The sequence below is a fragment of the Mangifera indica genome, unplaced genomic scaffold, assembly GCF_011075055.1.
Source record: "Mangifera indica cultivar Alphonso unplaced genomic scaffold, CATAS_Mindica_2.1 Un_0029, whole genome shotgun sequence".
NCBI lineage: Eukaryota > Viridiplantae > Streptophyta > Magnoliopsida > Sapindales > Anacardiaceae > Mangifera > Mangifera indica.
Window position 1 is genome coordinate 164,598 of NW_025401121.1, and position 20,946 is coordinate 185,543.

Sequence of the window (20,946 nt, forward strand, 5' to 3'; positions counted from 1 at the left end):
TAATTTTGTCTCGAGATCCAAAATGGTATCTAAAACAAATAGTAAGTGTTTCTTTCTAATTTTTTTTTTCGCTTTCATTTCTCTTGTTATATCTCTCAAAAGGTTATAAAACTTATAATCTTTAAAAATAAAATTAATTTCAATCATACAGTATAAAATTAAATAAGTTGTCAAATAATATAGACTTGAGCATTGATCACTAGGATATCACGGTGAAGGCAACAAAAAATGCAAATAATCGATATTGATCATTTTTCTAAAATTATGACTAATGATGGAACTTCTTATATTTTGGCATGATAAAAAAGACATTAAAATACGTATCTTGTATTTTTTACCATAACACATGATATACAAGCACTTCTAGTATCTACTGTAGTATTGGAATAAACTCTTAGTGTAGATAGATTCATCTTAATAATAGACGGTCAAACTTACACTCAAATATAGTCGATATGATAATGTATATGAAAAATTAGATAACTATAGAATTCAAATTGCAAAATCACATAATGGACGATATTTTTTAAGATTTTAAAAACTTAAATGTTGAAAATGAGTAAAAATATGTTAATAAATATTTATATACGATTTTTTTAATTATTTTATTGTATGATTATGATATTCTTTTGTTATAAGAAAGACATTTTAAATAAAATTTTTAAGAACTATCCTTGTTTCGATTAATTTAAAAAAAAAATAAAAAATCTAATTAAATATAAAAATAAATAATAATGTAAAAATATATATATTAAAAGACAAGTTGCATTGTCCCCCAAGGCATGATCCAACAGGCCTTGACCAAGCCAAGATATTCAGGTGAAAATGGGTCAACCTAACCCAGTATACCAGTCATATGATAGGTCTAAACCCAATCTGATCTAATCTAATTTAATTTTTGGTACAACAAATCACACAGAAATTGACACAGCAAAAGAATTTAGGGTGTCTAAATAGGACCATCCAACGATGTCACAAAAAACTAGAATATTAATTAAAATAGGCGAAAACATTTACACCTAACCCATTTTAAGGAAACTTTTAATGAATTTATTTTTTTACGCAAACTTAATATTTAGTCCAATAATATCCTTCCTCTCTGATAATTACCTTTCTTCAGTTGTGTTTTTTTTTTGGGTCATGTTTTTCTTCGACAGCATACTCCAACATCATCACATTGATTGTAAGTTTGGTAACTTAATTATGAATTAAAACATTCATAAACTTATTTTGAAATAGGTCAATTTTTTGTTTGATTATTAATATATCCAAATCGAAACGAGAAGCAGAAATAAATGTGAATAAAATGCAAGTATGAGTGCGACATGATAAAAAAATTTTCTAATTTTAAATAGGTGCACTTGTGGGTTGTTTCAAAAAATTAATTGGGTGATTAGAAAAATGGTAAAAGTGATATATATGCTTAGATTTGGTGGGCAATGGGTTGACAGAGGTGATAATATTTTAAAATACATTGGTAGAGTCCAAACATTAGTTTTCAATCGATAGAAAAATCAATTATAATAGATTTGTAGAAATAGTATATTCTCATTTGGGTATTAATCAAAATTATAATGAGGTAAAAATTTATATGTCAAACCTAATGAAGTTCAGTGATTTGTTATATTTGTTGAAGAATAACAATGATGTTCAAATTATGATGAAACTATCTAGGGCACACAAAAGATCTTCGTTATTTCTTGAAATAGTGACATGCCCAATTGAAGTCAAAATCAGCTATGAACAACAATATCTGGACCCACAATAAGGGGTTCATCGATCCTCATTAATTAAAGTTCACTTTTTGGATAAACACATATGCAACCAAAAAATGTGTCCGAAAATAGCATGGTAAATGCAAACTTTCATCTTGATGGTGTTAAGGTTGGGATTGGGTTAATTCTTTTGCCTCAAGATTGCGCACATGATTGAAATAGGCTCAGAACTGTTATGGGGTACACCTGAGGGAGATTATCAGATAAGTGATTTACCTACAGATGATTTTCACTCCAACAAAAAAGATGAATATGGTGGTTGTGATGATAATAGTGGTGATAATACTGGTGGTTGTGATGATAATAGTGGTGATAATACTGGTGGTAGTGATGACAATGGTAGTGCTGAAAGGGGCGATGATACGAAGGTCAATACATCAAGGATAGCTTAAGAAAGTTTAGTTCTTGTTGCTTCAATGCATTGCAGTTCAAATCCCTTCAATGTACAATTTTCAAATCCTTTTTTGGTAGTCTAGAGCCTTATAAGGATGTAAAAAAATGAGGAAATTGAAATTCATGCAGTTGCACCACGAGATGGGAGATTCAAAATGAAAGATCAATTTGCTTGTAAAAAAGTTTTAATAGATACGTTGTACAGGATGCATTAAAAAATGGTTATCAATTCAAGGTTTTAAGTTCAAACAAAAATCAAATAAAATGTGTGCATCAATAATGAAATGGAAAGCAAGAAGGGTGCAGTTAAGAAACAGTGACATTTTTGTGTTTCAAAAGTTAAGAATGCACATTTGTCATTAAGATGTCATAAGACTTCATCATAGATAAGCTCGTATGATTTTGTATCAAACAAATAACAAATAAATAAAAAATTTGGTAATATTTTTTCAATATTTTATGCATTTTCCTTTATGTATTAAACAAATAACAAATAAAAAGATACACTAATATATGTATTTAGTCCACCCAAACTTCAACAACAACCAAACATCAACCACAAACAACCAAACTATCAACTACAAATAACTATAAGTCTCATAATATAAATAAATAACAATATAATATCAATCAATATAATATAAATAACAATCATTTAGAGTATAAATTCCCCTCATATTTCCAGATCTTCAATGCTACAATACAGTGCATTAAGGCAACGTTTTTTGCTGAAAAATCAAATCCACGTCTTGTGGCAAGGTACTCTTAAATCAAAACTATGAATATCCCACAATCGTCAGATGTTGTGGCCTGTTAGGATACTTCAGTACATCTTGTGATCGTCAATGGCTTCATCATTGGCTCTACACCCTTACCTCCCAATAACTAATTGCATTAATAATGGATAAAAAGTGATGATATCTTGTCATCACTTTAGAGAACCTCTCTATAGGCTTAAAAAAATTTGTTAATAAGTCAAAAACAATTAAAGTCTATACACTTAGGTCCAGCTTATCACATGTCTAGTATTGATAATCATAATTAATTGGAATGTATACTTGTGATAATAACAATCACTTCATTATCAGTGCAATTAATATGTGTAAGGTTAATAACAATAAAAATTAATATCATTTAACATGTGTCAAACCCTATCCATATGAATCCATGGGATATAGCCTGAACTAGGGTTGGATTATTTATTCCTTCAATTGGGTTTAGTAGCAATTGCAGTCATTAATTATTATCAGGTCCAACCTCTTTTGATTCTTTATTTCGAGGGACAACCACCCATCAAAAGAGGTTTCAACACATCCACTTAATTGATGGGAACATATATTATAACACGACTAAGTAGTTATCAATATGTTGAAACAATTATATTATAAATATAGCGAGATAACTAATAATATAATTATAATATGACAAAGATTCAACACATATCTCTCATATGGTTTCGAAATCATGTACCTAATCTATTAATCATTGATTATTTTCACACAGAGTGTTCAACCATTTTTTTTTACGCTCTATTCAAAAAAGTTGTTGTTGTGGCATCTTCATTTGTGTCTGTACCACTGCACAAATTTTATCATATTATCTTTTTTTCCATCCAAATGTGATGATCAAAAACCTTCTCACTCACGTCGCTGCCTCAATGATTAGTATGCGGGCACTAAAGTGAACCCTTCTTTACAATCCTTTTCCGTAATGCCTATGGATATGAGATTGACATTATATCAAAGTTTTCATTGCAAGGGTAGTAGACATCTAGAACCTACATCCAAATGACCTAAGAACTCAATTATGAGTTCAATTGACTCGTCTTGTATTATAACGAAAAATATTACTAGTTATTAGAAAAAATATAACTAGTTAATCTTACAAATTGTAAATAATAAATAACCATTGGAAAAAACTTACCTTTTCCATTAGGGTTGTATAGTACATAAGTTGGAGCTCTACCAATTTTGTTTTAAGCAATGCTTGACGCTCATCTAAATTTTCAAGTCGTTCGTCAACTTTGTTCATAAACCCTCGGAAAAGTTCTTAAAGTTGATCAACTTTGTGTTTAACTGTCAATGCAGATATGGTAGGAGCTACATGATGGGGTGTTTCTTCAATTGGTCAATAAGATGACATGACAAGACTGCATATGAGTGCAATCCTTAATGTCTGCGTACAAGGATACTTTGATATTATAAATGAGGAGATTGGATTTCTACAAGGGATCTTACAAGGATACGATCATTATTAGTTTCTTCTTCGTCACTAAAGTAATCCACAATATCTCTATACCATGATAATTCTCTCTAAACCATAAATGGAATCAAAATTGAAGTCATGGCATCTTATTAAATATGACAAATTTTATGCTAAAAAATAATAATTATTTTCACATATAATTTTATAAATTGAAATAATGTAGCTAAGAAGCCCCAAAGATGTGGTCAATATCCTTCTACCCTAAGCCTTCAAAACTCTTTCATCTCAATATTCGAGGGACACTGTCTCTAGACTTACAAACTACAAGACCCCTAGATTGTTTAGAGTTTCATATATCCACAACTATAATATTGAAAATATGTTGTTAGTTTTACATAATCAGTTATAAAATATAATAACAAAATAATCATTATCTTAATACTAAAGATACCCAAAATGTCACTTCATATCTCATTATCCTATAAGATAACACTGAGATATCCTTTTTATACGATGAATATGCTTTTAAAACTTCATCATATTTCTTCTTTATTACCTGACTTATATACTTTATCGCCATCCTCCAAATGATTGTCCCTTATGGTTATCTATTAAACGTATCTCAATCATCAACTAGACAAAAGATGTTTTCTAATATAACCTAACTATTATCTAATCACATCAGTTTGTAATGGAGCAAATATAGGGTAGCTATTTTCACCACATCTTCATCATTGTTTCCTCATGTCTTCTCTTTAAAAACTTTGCACAAACCACCATACAACACATATTTGGCACCTGAAAAATACCTCTCTCAACTATGCTTCCCCCGCCATAACAAAATCACTCATACCCATCTCTCTACTAAATTTCAATCATGTTATTATAGCAAACTCAACAAGGTCAAATCTACAGTCCACCTTATTCAGTTTAAAAACAAAATACCTCTTGCAACACTCTCTTCTTAACTTGTTGAAAAAGTACACAATGCATTTCAAGATCTAAAAATTATCCAAAATAACTTTCCTTATATGCTTTACTACGTGAGTTCAAACTTTTAAAGTAGCCATGAAGTTATGCATATTAATATATCGTCTTTTCCCAAGCTGATGATTAACTAAAATTTCCTAAAAAAAACAAACATTTGCAAGGTTAATCCATTTAAATGAAAAAAAAAAATCATTCTATGAATAATGCAAGTATGAGTGACTGCGAGTGCAAGAGACTGATTACAAGTGTGAGAGACTACGAGTACGGGTGCTAGTGCAAATATAGCTAGAATCTAATTTTCTTCTTTATCAACAACAACACGATTAAAAATCCAACCAAAATATACATACGATTGTTTACAAAATAAATCATCACAACCTATAAACCCTAAACTAAATGCAACACTAAAATCAAAACCCTAAACCATTTCAAACCTAACAAGCCAAGGAATCAAACTTACCTTAGAGAACATTGTCGAATGTTATTGTGTTTGTCGATCCTCGAAATGTAAGAAATGAAGTCGTTGTTACTTTGTTATATGTTCCAACTTCGAGACTGTGATATTGCTTAGAAAATGAAATGTTTTAGTTTTATTAAATTTTGGATAGAAGAGTAGAATGAGTATTTTACCTATATTTTACTTATAAATATAAGTGTCCCAAATGTTTACCTAAAAACACTTAATCAGAAAGTTTTTTGCCTATTTCAATTAATATTCCAAGAAAACTAAATGACAAGACATACCAAGATATTAATTAAAATAGGTAAAAAAAATTTTGATTAAACATTTTTTGACAAACATTTGAGACACTTACATTTATAAACAAAATATATGTGAAATATACATTCTACCCTTATATTCAGAATCTAAAAAAATACTAAAACATTTCTCTTTGTAAACAACATTACAATCTTGCAATCGGAATACATAACAAAGTAACAATGACTTCATTTCTTATATTTCAAACATCAACAAACACAATAACATTCGATAACGTCATCTAAGGTAAGACTAATTCTTTCACTTGTTAAGTTTGGAATGGTTTAAAGTTTCAATTTTAATGTTGTGTTTGGTTTAGGGTTTGTAGGTTGTAATGATTTATTTTACGAATAGTGGTATGCATATTTTGATCAAATTTTTTATTATGTTGTCATTAACAAAGAAGCAAGTCGAATTCTAATTGCATTTATACTCACTCGCACTTGCACTTATAGTCACTCACACTCGCACTTATAGTCACTCACACTCCTATTCGCATTGTTCACAAAATGGTTTTTTTCATTATAATGGATTAACATTACAAATATTTATTTTTTTAGAGAATTTCAATTAATTATTAGCCTAAAAAAATGTGGCATAGTGATACTCATAACTCAATGGCTACTTTAAAAATTCAAAGTTACGTAGAAACATTCATGCATATAAGAACTAATCTTAATCTTTGTTAGAAAGAAATGTTCAGGAAAAGTTGTTTTGAACCAATTTTAGATCTTAAAATTCATAAATATAACTCGACTTTGATGTATTGTGTACTCTTTTGACAAGTTAATAGGGGAGTGTTGGGAGAGGTTTTTTAGTTTAGATTGAATGAGTGGACTGTAAATTTAACTCTGTTGAGTTTGCTATAATAACAGGGTTGAAATTTAATAAAAGATGAATACAAGTGATTATATTACAATAAGGGAAGCATAGTTGAGTAAAAAGTACTTTCCAAGTGTCAAACATATGTCATACAATGATCTGCGCAAAATTTTAAAAGAGAATGCATAGAACAATGAAGAAAATGTGGTAAAAATAGCTACCTATATTTGCTCTATTATAGATTGATAGAATCAAATAGTAGGAAAGTCATATCGAAAAGTATCATTGATCTAGTTAATGATTAGAGTGTGTTTAATAAATATCCATAAGGAACAATTGTTTGAAGGATGACAACAGAATGTATGAATGTGGTGATAAAGAAAAAGTATGATAAAATTTTGAACGCATATCCACCATATAAAAAGGGTATCTCAGTGTTATCTTATGGGATGATGGAATATGTAGTAGCATTCCAAACACCCTAAGTATTATGATAATGGTTATTTTGTACTTACATTTTATGACTAATTATATAAAACTAATGATGTATTTTCAATATTATAGTTGTAAATATATGAAACTCTGAGCAATTTAAGGGTTTATAGTTTGTAAGTCTAAAAACAGTGTCCCCTGAATGTTGAGATGAAAGAATTTTAAAGCGTATGGTAGAAGGATGTTTACCACACTTTGGGACTTCTTAGACACGTTATTACGATTTATAACATTATATATAAAAATAACTATTATTTTTTAAACTAAAATTTGTCATATTTGATAGGATGTTGTGACTCTTTTTTTAATTTTGTTTATGATTGAGAAGGAATCATTATGCTACAAAGATATCATGGATTACATTGGTGACAGAGAAGAACCTAATAATAATCGTACACTATATGATTTCCTACAGAAATCCAATCTCATCATTTACAATACCAGAGTACTCCTATACGCAAACATCGAAAGAATGCACCTATACGCAGTCTCGTCATATCATGTCCACCTGTACGCAATCATGTCACGTTATCTCCTCGAACAACCAAAAAAACACACCCTATATAGCACTTATCACATCTGTATCAATAGTTGAAGACAAAGTCAATCGACTTTAGAAGCTTCTCCAAAGGTTTTATGGACAAAGTTGATGAGCGACTTGAAAACTTCATCGAGCATTAAGTGTCGCTCAAAACAAAATTAATAAAACTCTAACGTATATACTATGCAACCCCAACAAAAGAAATACGTTTTTTCCAATAATTATTTATTATGCACAATTTGTAAGATTAACTAGTTATATTTTTTTTCCTACAACTAGTAATATTTTTCCTTATAATATAAAACAAGATAACCGAGGTCATAATTGAGTTCTCTGGATGTGAAGATACAGGTGCCCAGGACCCTACTACCCCTGAAATGGAAACTCCAATACAACATCGATTTGGTACTAGTAAGACATTATAGGGAAGAATTATAAAGAATGATCATTCATTTTCAAAACCCGTATACTGACCCACTGAGACAGCAACAGGTGCACAAATTTTTTTTACCGTTGCATCCGAAAAGGGAAAAAAATAATATGATGAAATTTTTACAATGGTATGGGGACAAACAAAGACACCATAATAACTACTTTTTTGAATAGATCATGGAAAAAAAAAGAATGGCAAAACACACTATGTGAAGATAATCAATGGCTAATAGATTAGATATATAATTTTGACCCAACATAGGAGATTATATCTTCGTCATATTATTATTATATTATTAATTACCTCACTATATTTATAATATTATTGTTTCAACATATTAATAACTACTTAATCGTGTTACGACACGCATTCTCATCTGTTAAGTGGATACGTTGAAACGTCTTTTGATGGGTGGTTACCCCCAAAAATAAAGAATTGGTAAGAAGCTAAACTTGATAATTATTAATGATCGTGATTGCTACTAAACCCAATGAAAAGAATAAATTATTTAGCCCTAGATTAAGGCTATATCTCATAGGCTCATATGAGCATGGTTTAACACATAATAATTTATATTAATTTTTAATTTTATTAACCTTACACATATTCATCACACTAATAACGAAGTGATTGTTATTATCACAATTATACATTCCAATCAATTATGATTGTCAACATTGGACATATGATAAACTAGACCTAAATACATAAACTTTAATTGTTTTTGACTCATCAACAAATTTTTTGAGTCTATACAAAGGTTCTTCCAGATAATGACATGATATTATCACCTTCCATCCATTATCAGTGCAACTAATTACTAAGAGGTTAAAAGTGTAGAGACAAAGATGGAGTCATTAATAATCACATGATATATTGAAGTACCCCTACAGACCACAACATCTAATGATTATGGAATATTTGTAGTTTTAATTTTAGAATACCTTGCCACAAGAGGATAAATTGATTTTTCTACTAAAAACGTCACCTCAATGTGTTGCATTGTGACATCGAAGATTTGGAAACATGAGGGTAATTCACACTCTAGATGATTGTTTTTCACATTATAGATAATTGTTATTTATATTATACTGATTGATATTATATTGTTATTTATTTAAATTATGATACTTATAATTGTTTGTAATCAACAATTTGATTATTTGTTATTGATATTTGGTTGTAGTTAAAGTTTAGGTGAATTAAATGCATATATTATAGTGTCTTTTTATATGTTATTTGTTTAATACAGAGAGATGCATAAAATACTGGAAAAATGTTGTCAAAATTTTTATTTATTGATTATTTGTTTGATACATAATCATATTAGTTTACTATGATAAAGTCTTATGACATCTCAAGGACAACTATACGTTCCCAACTTTCATAACATAAAAATATCATTATTACTTAACTTCACCTCTTACTTTCTATTTGCATTGTTGATGCACACATTTTATATCTCATCTTTTTTTTTGTTTGAATTTGAAATCTTGAATCAATAACCATTTTTTAATATATCCCTATGTAACGTATCCATTAAAACCCGTTTACAAGCAAACTGATCTTTCACTTTGAATCTCTCATCTCATGATGTAGTTACATGAATTTTAATTCTCGCATTTTCTATATTTATATAAGGCTTTAGACCACCGAAAAATGGATTTGAAACTTGCATCTTAATGGAATTGGACCTGTGATGTATTTGAGCAATGTGAAATAAACTTTCCTCCATTATCCCTGATGGACTAACCCCTACATCACTACCCCCTTCAACACCACCATTCTCATCACTACCACTATTATCATCACCGCCATCATCACTATCACCACCATTATCATCACAATCTTCATATTCTTTTTTTTTTTTCATCAAAGTGAAAATCATCTATAAATAAATCTTCTATCTGATAACATCCTTCGAATGTACCTCATAACAATTATAGGATCTTCCATCATGCGTCTAATCTCAAGATGAAAAAAACAAGCTAACCCCAACCTCAACATCATCATGATGAAAGTTCACATTTACCTTGATATTTTTTGGCACACTTTCCAATTACATATATATTTTATCCGAAGTGTAAACTTCAATTAATGGGGATCGATGAACCCCTTGTTATGGTTTTTGATGTTATTATTCATAGTTGATTTTGACTTCAATTAGGCGTGTCACCACTTCAAGAAATAACAAAGATCTTTTGTGTGATCTAAATAGCTTCATCATGCTCCAAAAATCATAGTCATCTTTTAACAAATATGACAAATTACTAAACTTTATTGAATTTGACATATAAATTTTTATTTCATTACAACTTCGATCAATACCCAAACAAAGACACTGTTTATACAAAATCCATTATAATTGATTTTTTTTATCAATTAAAACTAATGTTTCAACTCTACCAATATATTTTAAAATATTATCACCTACGTCAACCTATTGATCATCAAATCCAAGTATATATATCATCTCTATCATTTTTTTAATCAATCAATTAATTTTTTTAAACAAACCACAAGTGCTTCGATTTAGGTTAGAAAAATTTTATATCACGTCACACTTGCACTAGCATTTATTTTCGTTTTTTATTTTGATATAGACATATGAATAATTAAAAAAATCAATCTGTTTCATAACAAATTTATAAATGTTTTGATTTATATGTAAATTATTAAACTTATAATTAATATAATGATATTAAAATATATTATTAAAAAATATTATCGAAGAAAAATAGTATCTAAAAAAATATTACTGAAAAAGGAAAGATAATTATTAAAGAATAAAGATATTGTTGAAATAAATATTAAATTTCCTTAGAAATATAAATTCATAAAAAATTTGTCAAAAAATTTAAACGCAAAATGTTCATCCATCCTAATTAATACTCCATATGCACCAAACAGTCCCCAAGATATCAAAAGAAGGGAAAGACCTCGTGATCGAGAAGTGACACAATCGTATCTTCAAATCAACAGTGATAGATTGAGCACCAATCAACTCAATCAAGCACAATAACAATGTAACGCATTCGTAAAAACTTAACACAGTAAAAAAACAACTTTGACTTTTCTGCCCTCTCTAGGAACATACAAAATATAGAGGAAGCTACAACGATATATAGAAAAGAATCAAAAGATAGGAGAAATTGAAATTTTTATCACTATTTTATTTCGTATATACAAAAATACTACCTATCCTAAAGCTTAAACATATATACCACAACAGTAATCAACTTTTTCAAAATACCCCTCTTTAATCTTTCATGCATATATTCTCTCTCTTCTTCTCTACAACCTTTTTCTCCCTTCTTCCTCTTCTTTCAAAGTGATAAAGGAATCACTCTCTTTTCTTCTTCATCTTCAAAAACAAAAGAAGGAAGGAAAATACTGAATTCTTCAAATTAAGAATTCTTTAAAGTAAGGATAATAAAAAAAAAAAAGCAACCCACAAAAAAACTCAACCACATCCACTTTATACGTTTAACTGGAAAAAAAATGACCTTCAAAGAAGATCATTTAGTAGGATTTAACTAAAAAAAAAATTAGCATTTAAGGATTAAAACTGAAAAAACAAAAAATAAAAACGTTGGCTTGAAATTTTGGGTATTAAAGGTTGGCATTAACGCCAACCCTTGGCGTTAACGCGCCAACCCTTAATATATGTACATATAAGGGTTGGCGCCAACCCTTATATGTACCGATAATATTATAATATTAATATTAATATTATAATATATATTATTAAATAATATTATTATATTAATACAATATATTATATATTATTATTATATTATAATATTATATAATATAATATATTAATATTATATATTATAATATTATATTATATTATAATATTATATAATATAATATATAATATTATAATATATTATATTATTATATTAATATAATATATAACATAATTATTATATATTATATTATATTATATATTATAATATAAAATATTATATATATTATTATAATATTATATATTATATATTATATATAATATATAATATATTATATATTATATATTATATTATATAATATATATTATAATATATTATATATTATAATTATAATTATATTATATATTAATATATAATATAATATATTTAATATATTATAATATATCATTATAATTATATATAAAATATATAAAAAATATTATATTATATTATTCTTAATATATAAGTTAAAGCAAGGGTTGGTGTTAATTTATTCTCTACAAGATTCTTCTGAAATATTCTCTTTCTTCTCTGCAATATTCTCATGCGTCTGCAATCAAATTTAGCAAGGATTTAGGGTGGGCCCACCGTTGCATAAAATACAGAAATAATTGTTATAAAAAACAAAAAGGGTTGCGACATGCTTCTCCAATCAAATTTAGCATGGATTTAGGGAGGGTCCACTGTTGCATAAAATGTAAAAATAATACTTATAAAAAAAAAAAAGGTTGGCATTGCCACCAACCCTTATTTAATTGTTTAATTTTATTAAGGGTTGGCCACGCCAACCCTTTTTGTTTTTTATAGCATACCGCCAACCCTTGCTTTAATGTATTGCATTTTATTATTGTTTTTGTTAGCCTATCATTTTTTATTATTGTCTTCGTTAGCCCAAACCGTGTTTCAATAAAATAATGTGTTAAATACACCATACAAACAATAACATATTGACATCATTCGAACAATGATAAAATACACCATACAAACAAAATATTATAATTACATCATTCAAATAATAATAAAATGATATCATTCAAATAATAATAAAATACACATTTTAATCAATAATAAAATACATCTTTCAAACAATAATAAAATGACATCCAATTCATATGCATGCCCATCCATCCATGCTTTAATCGAAATCCTCGAAGCCTACATTGTCACATTCCAATTGAATTGAATAAATACAATCAATTTAGTAAAGTTTGCTGACATATAAATAAACTCATAAACACTAAATACTTACTGAGGGCCCTTCCTTAGAATATGGTTATAGCCACGCGCTTTCTTAACCTCCTGGAATGTGTTGATATGAAATTAAATGGCTGATCTCGGGCAAGGTATTCCATAAACATGAATAAAAAAATGCCACAGTCTCCGTTTCCAACATCCTGTTTTGGCACATCACGAACACACCTGTATTGTAATGTCGGTGGAAGATCCATAAACAGGATGTTGGAAACGGAGACTGTGGCATTTTTTTATTCATGTTTATGGAATACCTTGCCCAAGATCAGCCATTTAATTTCACATCAACACATTCCAAGAGGTTAAGAAAGCGCGTGACTACAACCATATTCCAAGGAAGGGCCCTCAGTAAGTATTTAGTGTTTATGAGTTTATTTATATGTCAGCAAACTTTACTAAATTGATTGTATTTATTCAATTCAATTGGAATGTGACAATGTAGGCTTCGAGGATTTCGATTAAAGCATGGATGGATGGGCATGCATATGAATTGGATGTCATTTTATTATTGTTTGAAAGATGTATTTTATTATTGATTGAAATGTGTATTTTATTATTATTTGAATGATGTCATTTTATTATTATTTGAATGATGTAATTATAATATTTTGTTTGTATGGTGTATTTTATCATTGTTCGAATGATGTCAATATGTTATTGTTTGTATGGTGTATTTAACACATTGTTTTATTGAAACACGGTCTGGGCTAACGAAGACAATAATAAAAAATGATAGGCTAACAAAAACAATAATAAAATGCAATACATTAAAGCAAGGGTTGGCGGTATGCTATAAAAAACAAAAAGGGTTGGCGTGGCCAACCCTTAATAAAATTAAACAATTAAATAAGGGTTGGTGGCAATGCCAACCCTTTTTGTTTTTTATAAGTATTATTTCTGTATTTTATGCAACGGTGGGCCCTCCCTAAATCCATGCTAAATTTGATTGGAGAAGCATGCTGCCAACCCTTTTCGTTTTTTATAACAATTATTTTTGTATTTTATGCAACGGTGGGCCCACCCTAAATCCTTGCTAAATTTGATTGCAGAAGCATGAGAATATTGCAGAGAAGTAAGAGAATATCGCAGAAGAATCTTGCAGAGAATAAATTAACGCCAACCCTGCTTTAACTTATATATTAAGAATAATATAATATAATATTTTTTATATATTTTATTATATATAATATATAATTATAAATATATATTATAATATAATATATTATATTATATAATATTATATTATATAATATTAATATATTATATATTATATTAATATAATAATAATTAATATTATAATATTATCTATACATATAAGGGTTGGCATAACGCCAAGGGTTGGCGTTAACGCCAACCTTTAATACCCAGAATTTCACGTCAACGTTTTTATTTTTTTTTTAGTTAAACGTAAATTTTTTTTTTCAGTTTTAATCCTTAAATGCTATTTTTTTTTTAGTTAAATCCTACTAAATGACCTTCTTCGATGGTAACTTTTTTTCCAGTTAAACGTATAAAGTGGATGTGGTTGAGTTTTTTTGTGGGTTGCTCTTTTTTTTTATTATCCTTACTTTGAAGAATTCAGTATTTTCCTTCTTTCTTTTGTTTTTTAAGATGAAGAAGAAAAAACAGTGATTCATTTATCACTTTGAAAGAAAAGGAAGAAGAGAAAAAAAAGTAACAGAGAAGAAAAAAGAGAATATATGCATGAAAGATTAAAGAGAGGTATTTTGGAAAAGTTGGTTACTTTTGTGGTATATATGTTTAAGCTTTAGGATAGGTGACATTTTTGTATACAAGGAATAAAATAGTGGTAAAAATTTCAATTTCCCCAAAAGATATACGCTCATATTTTGATTAAAATTATCAGTCCCAATTTACCCAAGAGACCAAATGAGATGAGGAAAAAGAAACCAGGTGACATGATGCTAAAGAATCCAATAAAGAACATAACCAAGTTACTTGCGTGCTTAAGTTATAGTAAATTTTCTCTTTAAGAAGCAAACAAAATAAAAAACATTTAAGTGAGAATAAACATACCTTATTGAAGATGGATAAACACAAGATCCGTAACCTATACCACAACCAAAGCAAATAAAAAAGGCAAAAACAAACATTAACCCACAGAACACTAGAAAAAATTAGACCAAAAAGTGTAAGAAGGGGATGGAGAGAAGGAAACTGGGATCAGTTATAGCAACGGTGGCAGTGCCATTAAAGTCACAGGAGCCGGGCGCCATGCCCTTTCTCTGAAAGTAACTATTGAAGGCGTAAGAAGCGTGAGCCTGGATGGTGTTGGGAAGGTAGCAGAGGCCATTGGGCAGAATGGGATTGCAGTCTGCACCAGCACCGCAAGCGAAGTCCAGAGCCGTTTGCAGCATCTGGTTGCTCGCATCACTTCTGGCAACGCACCAGTTGATGTTTTCTTGAGCTTCAACAATGGTGGCCACCATGATGATCGTGGCCATGCAGAAATAGAACTGTAACGGCTCTGAGCGTGTTGGTGCCATGGAGAATGAGGAGAAAGTTATAGGTGGAGTCTCTGAATTAGGAAGCTTGGTTAGTAAAGGAAGAGAGAAGGGGGAGTATGAGAGAGTCTAGTGGTTTCTTTAAATTTATATTTCTGTTTTTGCGTTTCACTTTTACTTTTGGTTGCTCTTATCTTAGTTGAATATCCCACGTAATGGATTTGTTCTTGTTTCAGCCTTTTTAGGTGTTTGTTTGTTGAGGACAGCTATTTTGCTTTTTCCGTGTAATTCTGAGGTCCCTGCTAGCTTGGATATGAATGGACAATTATACCCTTAAAGATATGAAGAGTGTATATGTAGCAGGGGTTTGTGTTGTTCGGTTTCACGCGGTTTAAAAGTCTTTTTAAACTAAACAAAAAAACTTATTTAAAATTCTTTAAACTAAAGGAAACTAAAAATATATGGTTTGATTTGATTTAGTTAACTGTTTAAATTTATTTAAATCATTCACTTAATATATATTATTTAATAAAATTAATAAAATTAAAAATTTATTTAATATAATATAAATATGTAAAGTAAATATGAAATATATATACAATATATATTTAAAAAAAATTATATAATAAATAAAAAAAACAAATTATATATCAAATTACTTATTAAAAAATATTGTCAAATATATATGTTTTTTTTAAATATGGTTAATAGTGTGGTTCAGTTTGAAAATCGTTTCAAGTATAACTAAAATTAAAAACTATTAAAAAATTTATCAATCCAAACTCAATCATTTTATAAATCAAACCGTAATTTTTAAATAATTGATTTAATTTTATAATTTGAATTAAATTATAATCACTCGTAATTTGTAAAGTAAATTCCGTTGGACAAAAAGTATGTACTTTTCATATTGTTATTATTAACCCTTAATGTTATTTTTTAAAAAAGGAAAATAATTAAAATTATCAAAATTAAAGGGCGTCAAACAAATTGATTAACTTTTAGAGATTATAATGATTCAATTAAAACCCTTAATTTAATATCTAAATTATAAGCCCTAACCTTATACCAATATATATATCTCACAAGCAAATCCCACAAAATTTGAAAGTTCTTATTTTACATTCACACCCAAATTTTAATTTCGTAATTTTGAATTCAAGGGAGGAAGATTGTTATATTGTGGTATTTATATGAATATTAATTAAAATTTTCATTTATTTGTTGATTGTGTATTGTTTTGTGATGTGTTAAATCATTTGATAAGTTTTATAGTGTTTCAAAATCAAGAACAGTAATGAAGATTGAAATGATATCTTTCTAATAAAAAAAAATACAACGATTTTTCATTTTTTACAATGTGGGGTTATTTTATATTTTATCATATAGAGGGTTTTATGATATTTTGTCGTTTGTGGAGCAAATCAATATTTTATTGTGTAAGGGTAAATTGATATTTTTTTAATTTTGTATCAATTTTTTAAAAAGTATATTTTGTACTTTTAATTATAAAATTGCTACCATATATAGAAAACTTTTATATGGGCGTAATTGATATTTTATCATAAAGGGGTAAAATTGATATTTTTCAATATTTGTATTTTTTTTTAAGATTATACTGGTATATTTAATTATATAATTTCGGATACTTTAGTTACAAAATGATACATATGAAAGATCAATATGGGTGTAAATTGATATTTGAAGATGTGGGGGGTAAACTGATATTTTATCATGCAAGGTGTAAATCAATGTATTACTTTACAGGGGAGAAACTGACATCTTAGACCTTAATGCCTTAAACTCAAACTCTCTTAACTAAAACTCTAAACCTTAAATAATACATTAGAAAAATCAGTATTGGTTTAAATTAATATTTGACAATATGAGAGTAAACTAATATTTTACAATGCGATGTGTAAATAAATATATTACCATGTGGGGGTTAAATTGATACCTTATACCCTAAACCCCTAATCTCTATACTAAATAGTACATAATTAAGAAAGATTAGTATGGGTGATGATGTGAGGGGTAAACGAATATTTTGCCATGTAAAGTGTAAATCAATAGATTACCATGCGGAGATTGATACCTTAGACCCTAAAACCCAAAACACTATAGCATTAAACGCCAAACCCCTAAAACCTTAATATTTCAAGTAAAATGTTAAACCTTAAATCCCATGATGAGTTTTATTATTTTATTATTGTTTAGTTTGAATAGAGGTTAGTAGGATATTTTACTAACGAGTAAAATGGTATTTAAGCATGCAGTGGATAGAATGATATTTGACTTTGCAAGGGGTAAATTAATACTTTTAAGATTATTTATAGATTTAGTTATGAAAATTCTGGTAAATTTTGTTATGAATAATTCTATTGTAGAATTGATCAAAACAACAAGTTTTGATATTGTTTGGTTTCAGTATGGAGGGGAATGCATACAGAGAGATGATAATAGCATGGGATATGTTAGTGGCAATAAGAAAGTGGCAAAAATCCTTGCAAACACGACACGAGGGATTAGTTCGACTGGTAAGCAAACATCTTCGTATTGATCATAAGTGGACTAATATTCAGATAAGCATGAAACCAACAAATATCAAGAGTAAGAAACCTATCAAGATTGTAGATGATGAAGATATTGATTGTTTTATTGGTCTTTCTCACCAATTGAGAGAGTGCATTCTAGTTTATGTGACAAGTATCACTAAATCTAGAAATGCATCTCTAGAAACCATCAACTATGATGTTCTATATTCACAAAATGATGTTTAAGAGGATGTTGGTTTATAAGGGGTAGAGTCGCATAATTATGTACAAGATGATGATGTTGAGTTCAATCCTAAACAAGAATTTGATAATGAAGGCTTCTCTGATGTCAAGTTTAACATGATCATATGCAACGAGTTCATATGATCAGGGCTTATGAGCTTAGGACTCAATTGCTAAGGGCTTAGGCGTTGAGGGCTTAACAGCTAAGAGCTTAGGTGCAAACTTAGGTGGTGAATACTCTATCTCACATGTGGGAGGAAATCATCTACCAATGGTGAACCACCCATATCAATAGATGAAGTGGATGGTGAAACCATAATGTAGGCATATGTCATGCCCATGTACTCAATGATTTTTCTATATCAAGTTTGGCCCTTCTCTGACAGAGATACAACTAATAAGAAATTAACGTTATACTTTTCGTTGTTATCATTAAGTCAATACTTGCATATCAAAATATAAAATAAATTAAAACAAATAACATCCAATAATTAAAATTTGCTTGTCGGGTCTCCATCAAAAATAGTTCTAAAGTCACCACAACTTGTGATGTCACTAGTGTGCCACCTTATCATCTATGGTATTGGTATTGTTAAGAATGACATCAAATCTACCCAACTTTCTAATGTCTCATATATTCAATGCTGCAATAATAATTTAAAAGTGTTATTCACATATTATTACCATGTTATTCATGTAATACCCTCAGGTATGTTCCAGGGGTATTTATGTCTTTTGACTCTATTTAGAGATATTTCCCATTTTAAGTACATATATTTGTTTTACATGTATATGTGTTTATATATATATACCTAAAGAAAAAGAAAAAAAAAAAAGAAAAGAAAAGGAAAAAGACAAAAAGAAAAAGAGAAAGAGATAAGGCTTATTATATAAAGAGAAAGAGAAGACTTTTCCATCATTTTGCATCTTCTTCCGTAAAAAGCTCCAGCAGCCAGCCTCCCTTCATGTTCTTTTCTTTTGTTTTGTGAAGCCAAAGGAAGAAATTGAAGAGATATTGGAAGATAAAATAAAAAGAAAAAAAGAGAAGCACCTTGGAAGCTTTGGTAACCAAAGATCTCCTTCCTTCTCCTTTCATCTATGTTTATATGCATGTTATGTGAATATGTTAGTGTGTTTTGGTATTGATTTAAAGTGATCTTGGTGATAAAGGAAACAAAACAAGGAGAAGGAAGCCAACTTACAAAGATTTGGCTTGAAACAAGGTAAGGGATATCATCCTTGATATGTGACATGTTTTAGGCTTTTGGTTCCTTAGATCTATGTTATAAATGTTGATTTTGATGTTGAGGGATATTGTTTTGCCATTTGGGATGTCTATGTATGTGATTTTGTTCATGGCAGAAAGTTGCATAATATTTACAGTTTTTGCCACTGAGTTCGTCCCATATTTTGGCTGTCTTATCTGATGAATTATGAGTTCTATTATATCTTGTTGGAAAGCTCTTTGAATTCTCTTTCCAATGATATATAGCTTGTATGAATTAGAGATCATTTGTATTGTTAAAGATTGTATAAACCGAAATGACTGTTTTACTAAATAAACAGAGGAGGCAGTTTTGTCACTGAGTTTATCTCACGTTTTGACTGCCTTATTTATGGAATCATGAGTGCTATTATATCTCGTTGGAAAGCTCTTTGAATTCTCTTTCCAATGATATATAGCTTGTATGAATTAGAGATCATTTGGATTGTTAAAGATTGTATAAACCGAAAGGACTGTTTTACTAAATAAACAGAGGAGGCAGTTTTGTCACTGAGTTTATCTCACGTTTTGACTGCCTTATTTATGGAATCATGAGTGCTATTATATCTCGTTGGAAAGCTCTTTGAATTCTCTTTTCAGTGATATATAGATTGTATGAATTGGGGATAATTTGAATTGTTAAATATTGCATGAACCACAAGGACTGCTTTATCAAATAAACAGGGGAGGCAGTTTTTGCCACTGAATTCATCTGCTGTTTTGACTGCCTGATTGAATGAATTATGAGTGCTATTATAGCTTGTTAGAAAGCTATTTGAATCCTCTTTTCAACAATATATATCTTGTATGAATTAGGAACCGTTTGGACTGTGAAATTGTATGAAAAAGAAGGCTGCCCTGTCAAATGAACAGGGCTGTAAACAGTATTTCACAGTTTGGAAAGGAAAAAGAAAGAAAAGAAAGGAAAGGAAAAGAAAAGAAAGGAAAGGAAAGGAAAGGAAAGGAAAGAAAAAAAAAGAAAGAAGAGAAAAAGAAAAGAAATAAAAGAAAAAAAAAAGGTTGGGACTCAAGATTCAAGGGTCGTCC

General features: G+C 28.9%; 1 protein-coding gene across 1 annotated transcript in view; it reads right to left on the bottom strand.

Moving 5' to 3' along the window:
• The window catches only part of LOC123206246 (PLASMODESMATA CALLOSE-BINDING PROTEIN 3-like), a 36,046-nt gene extending 20,045 nt beyond the window's left edge, over positions 1-16,001 (bottom strand). Inside the window, exons 1-2 of the mRNA XM_044623400.1 lie at positions 15,573-16,001; positions 15,431-15,464 (exon numbers count right to left, since the gene is read on the bottom strand). Of these exons, the coding sequence (XP_044479335.1) occupies positions 15,431-15,464; positions 15,573-15,900 (362 nt within the window). The 5' untranslated portion in view covers positions 15,901-16,001. The remainder of the gene's footprint in view (positions 1-15,430; positions 15,465-15,572) is intronic.
• Between the last annotated feature and the right edge of the window lie 4,945 nt (positions 16,002-20,946).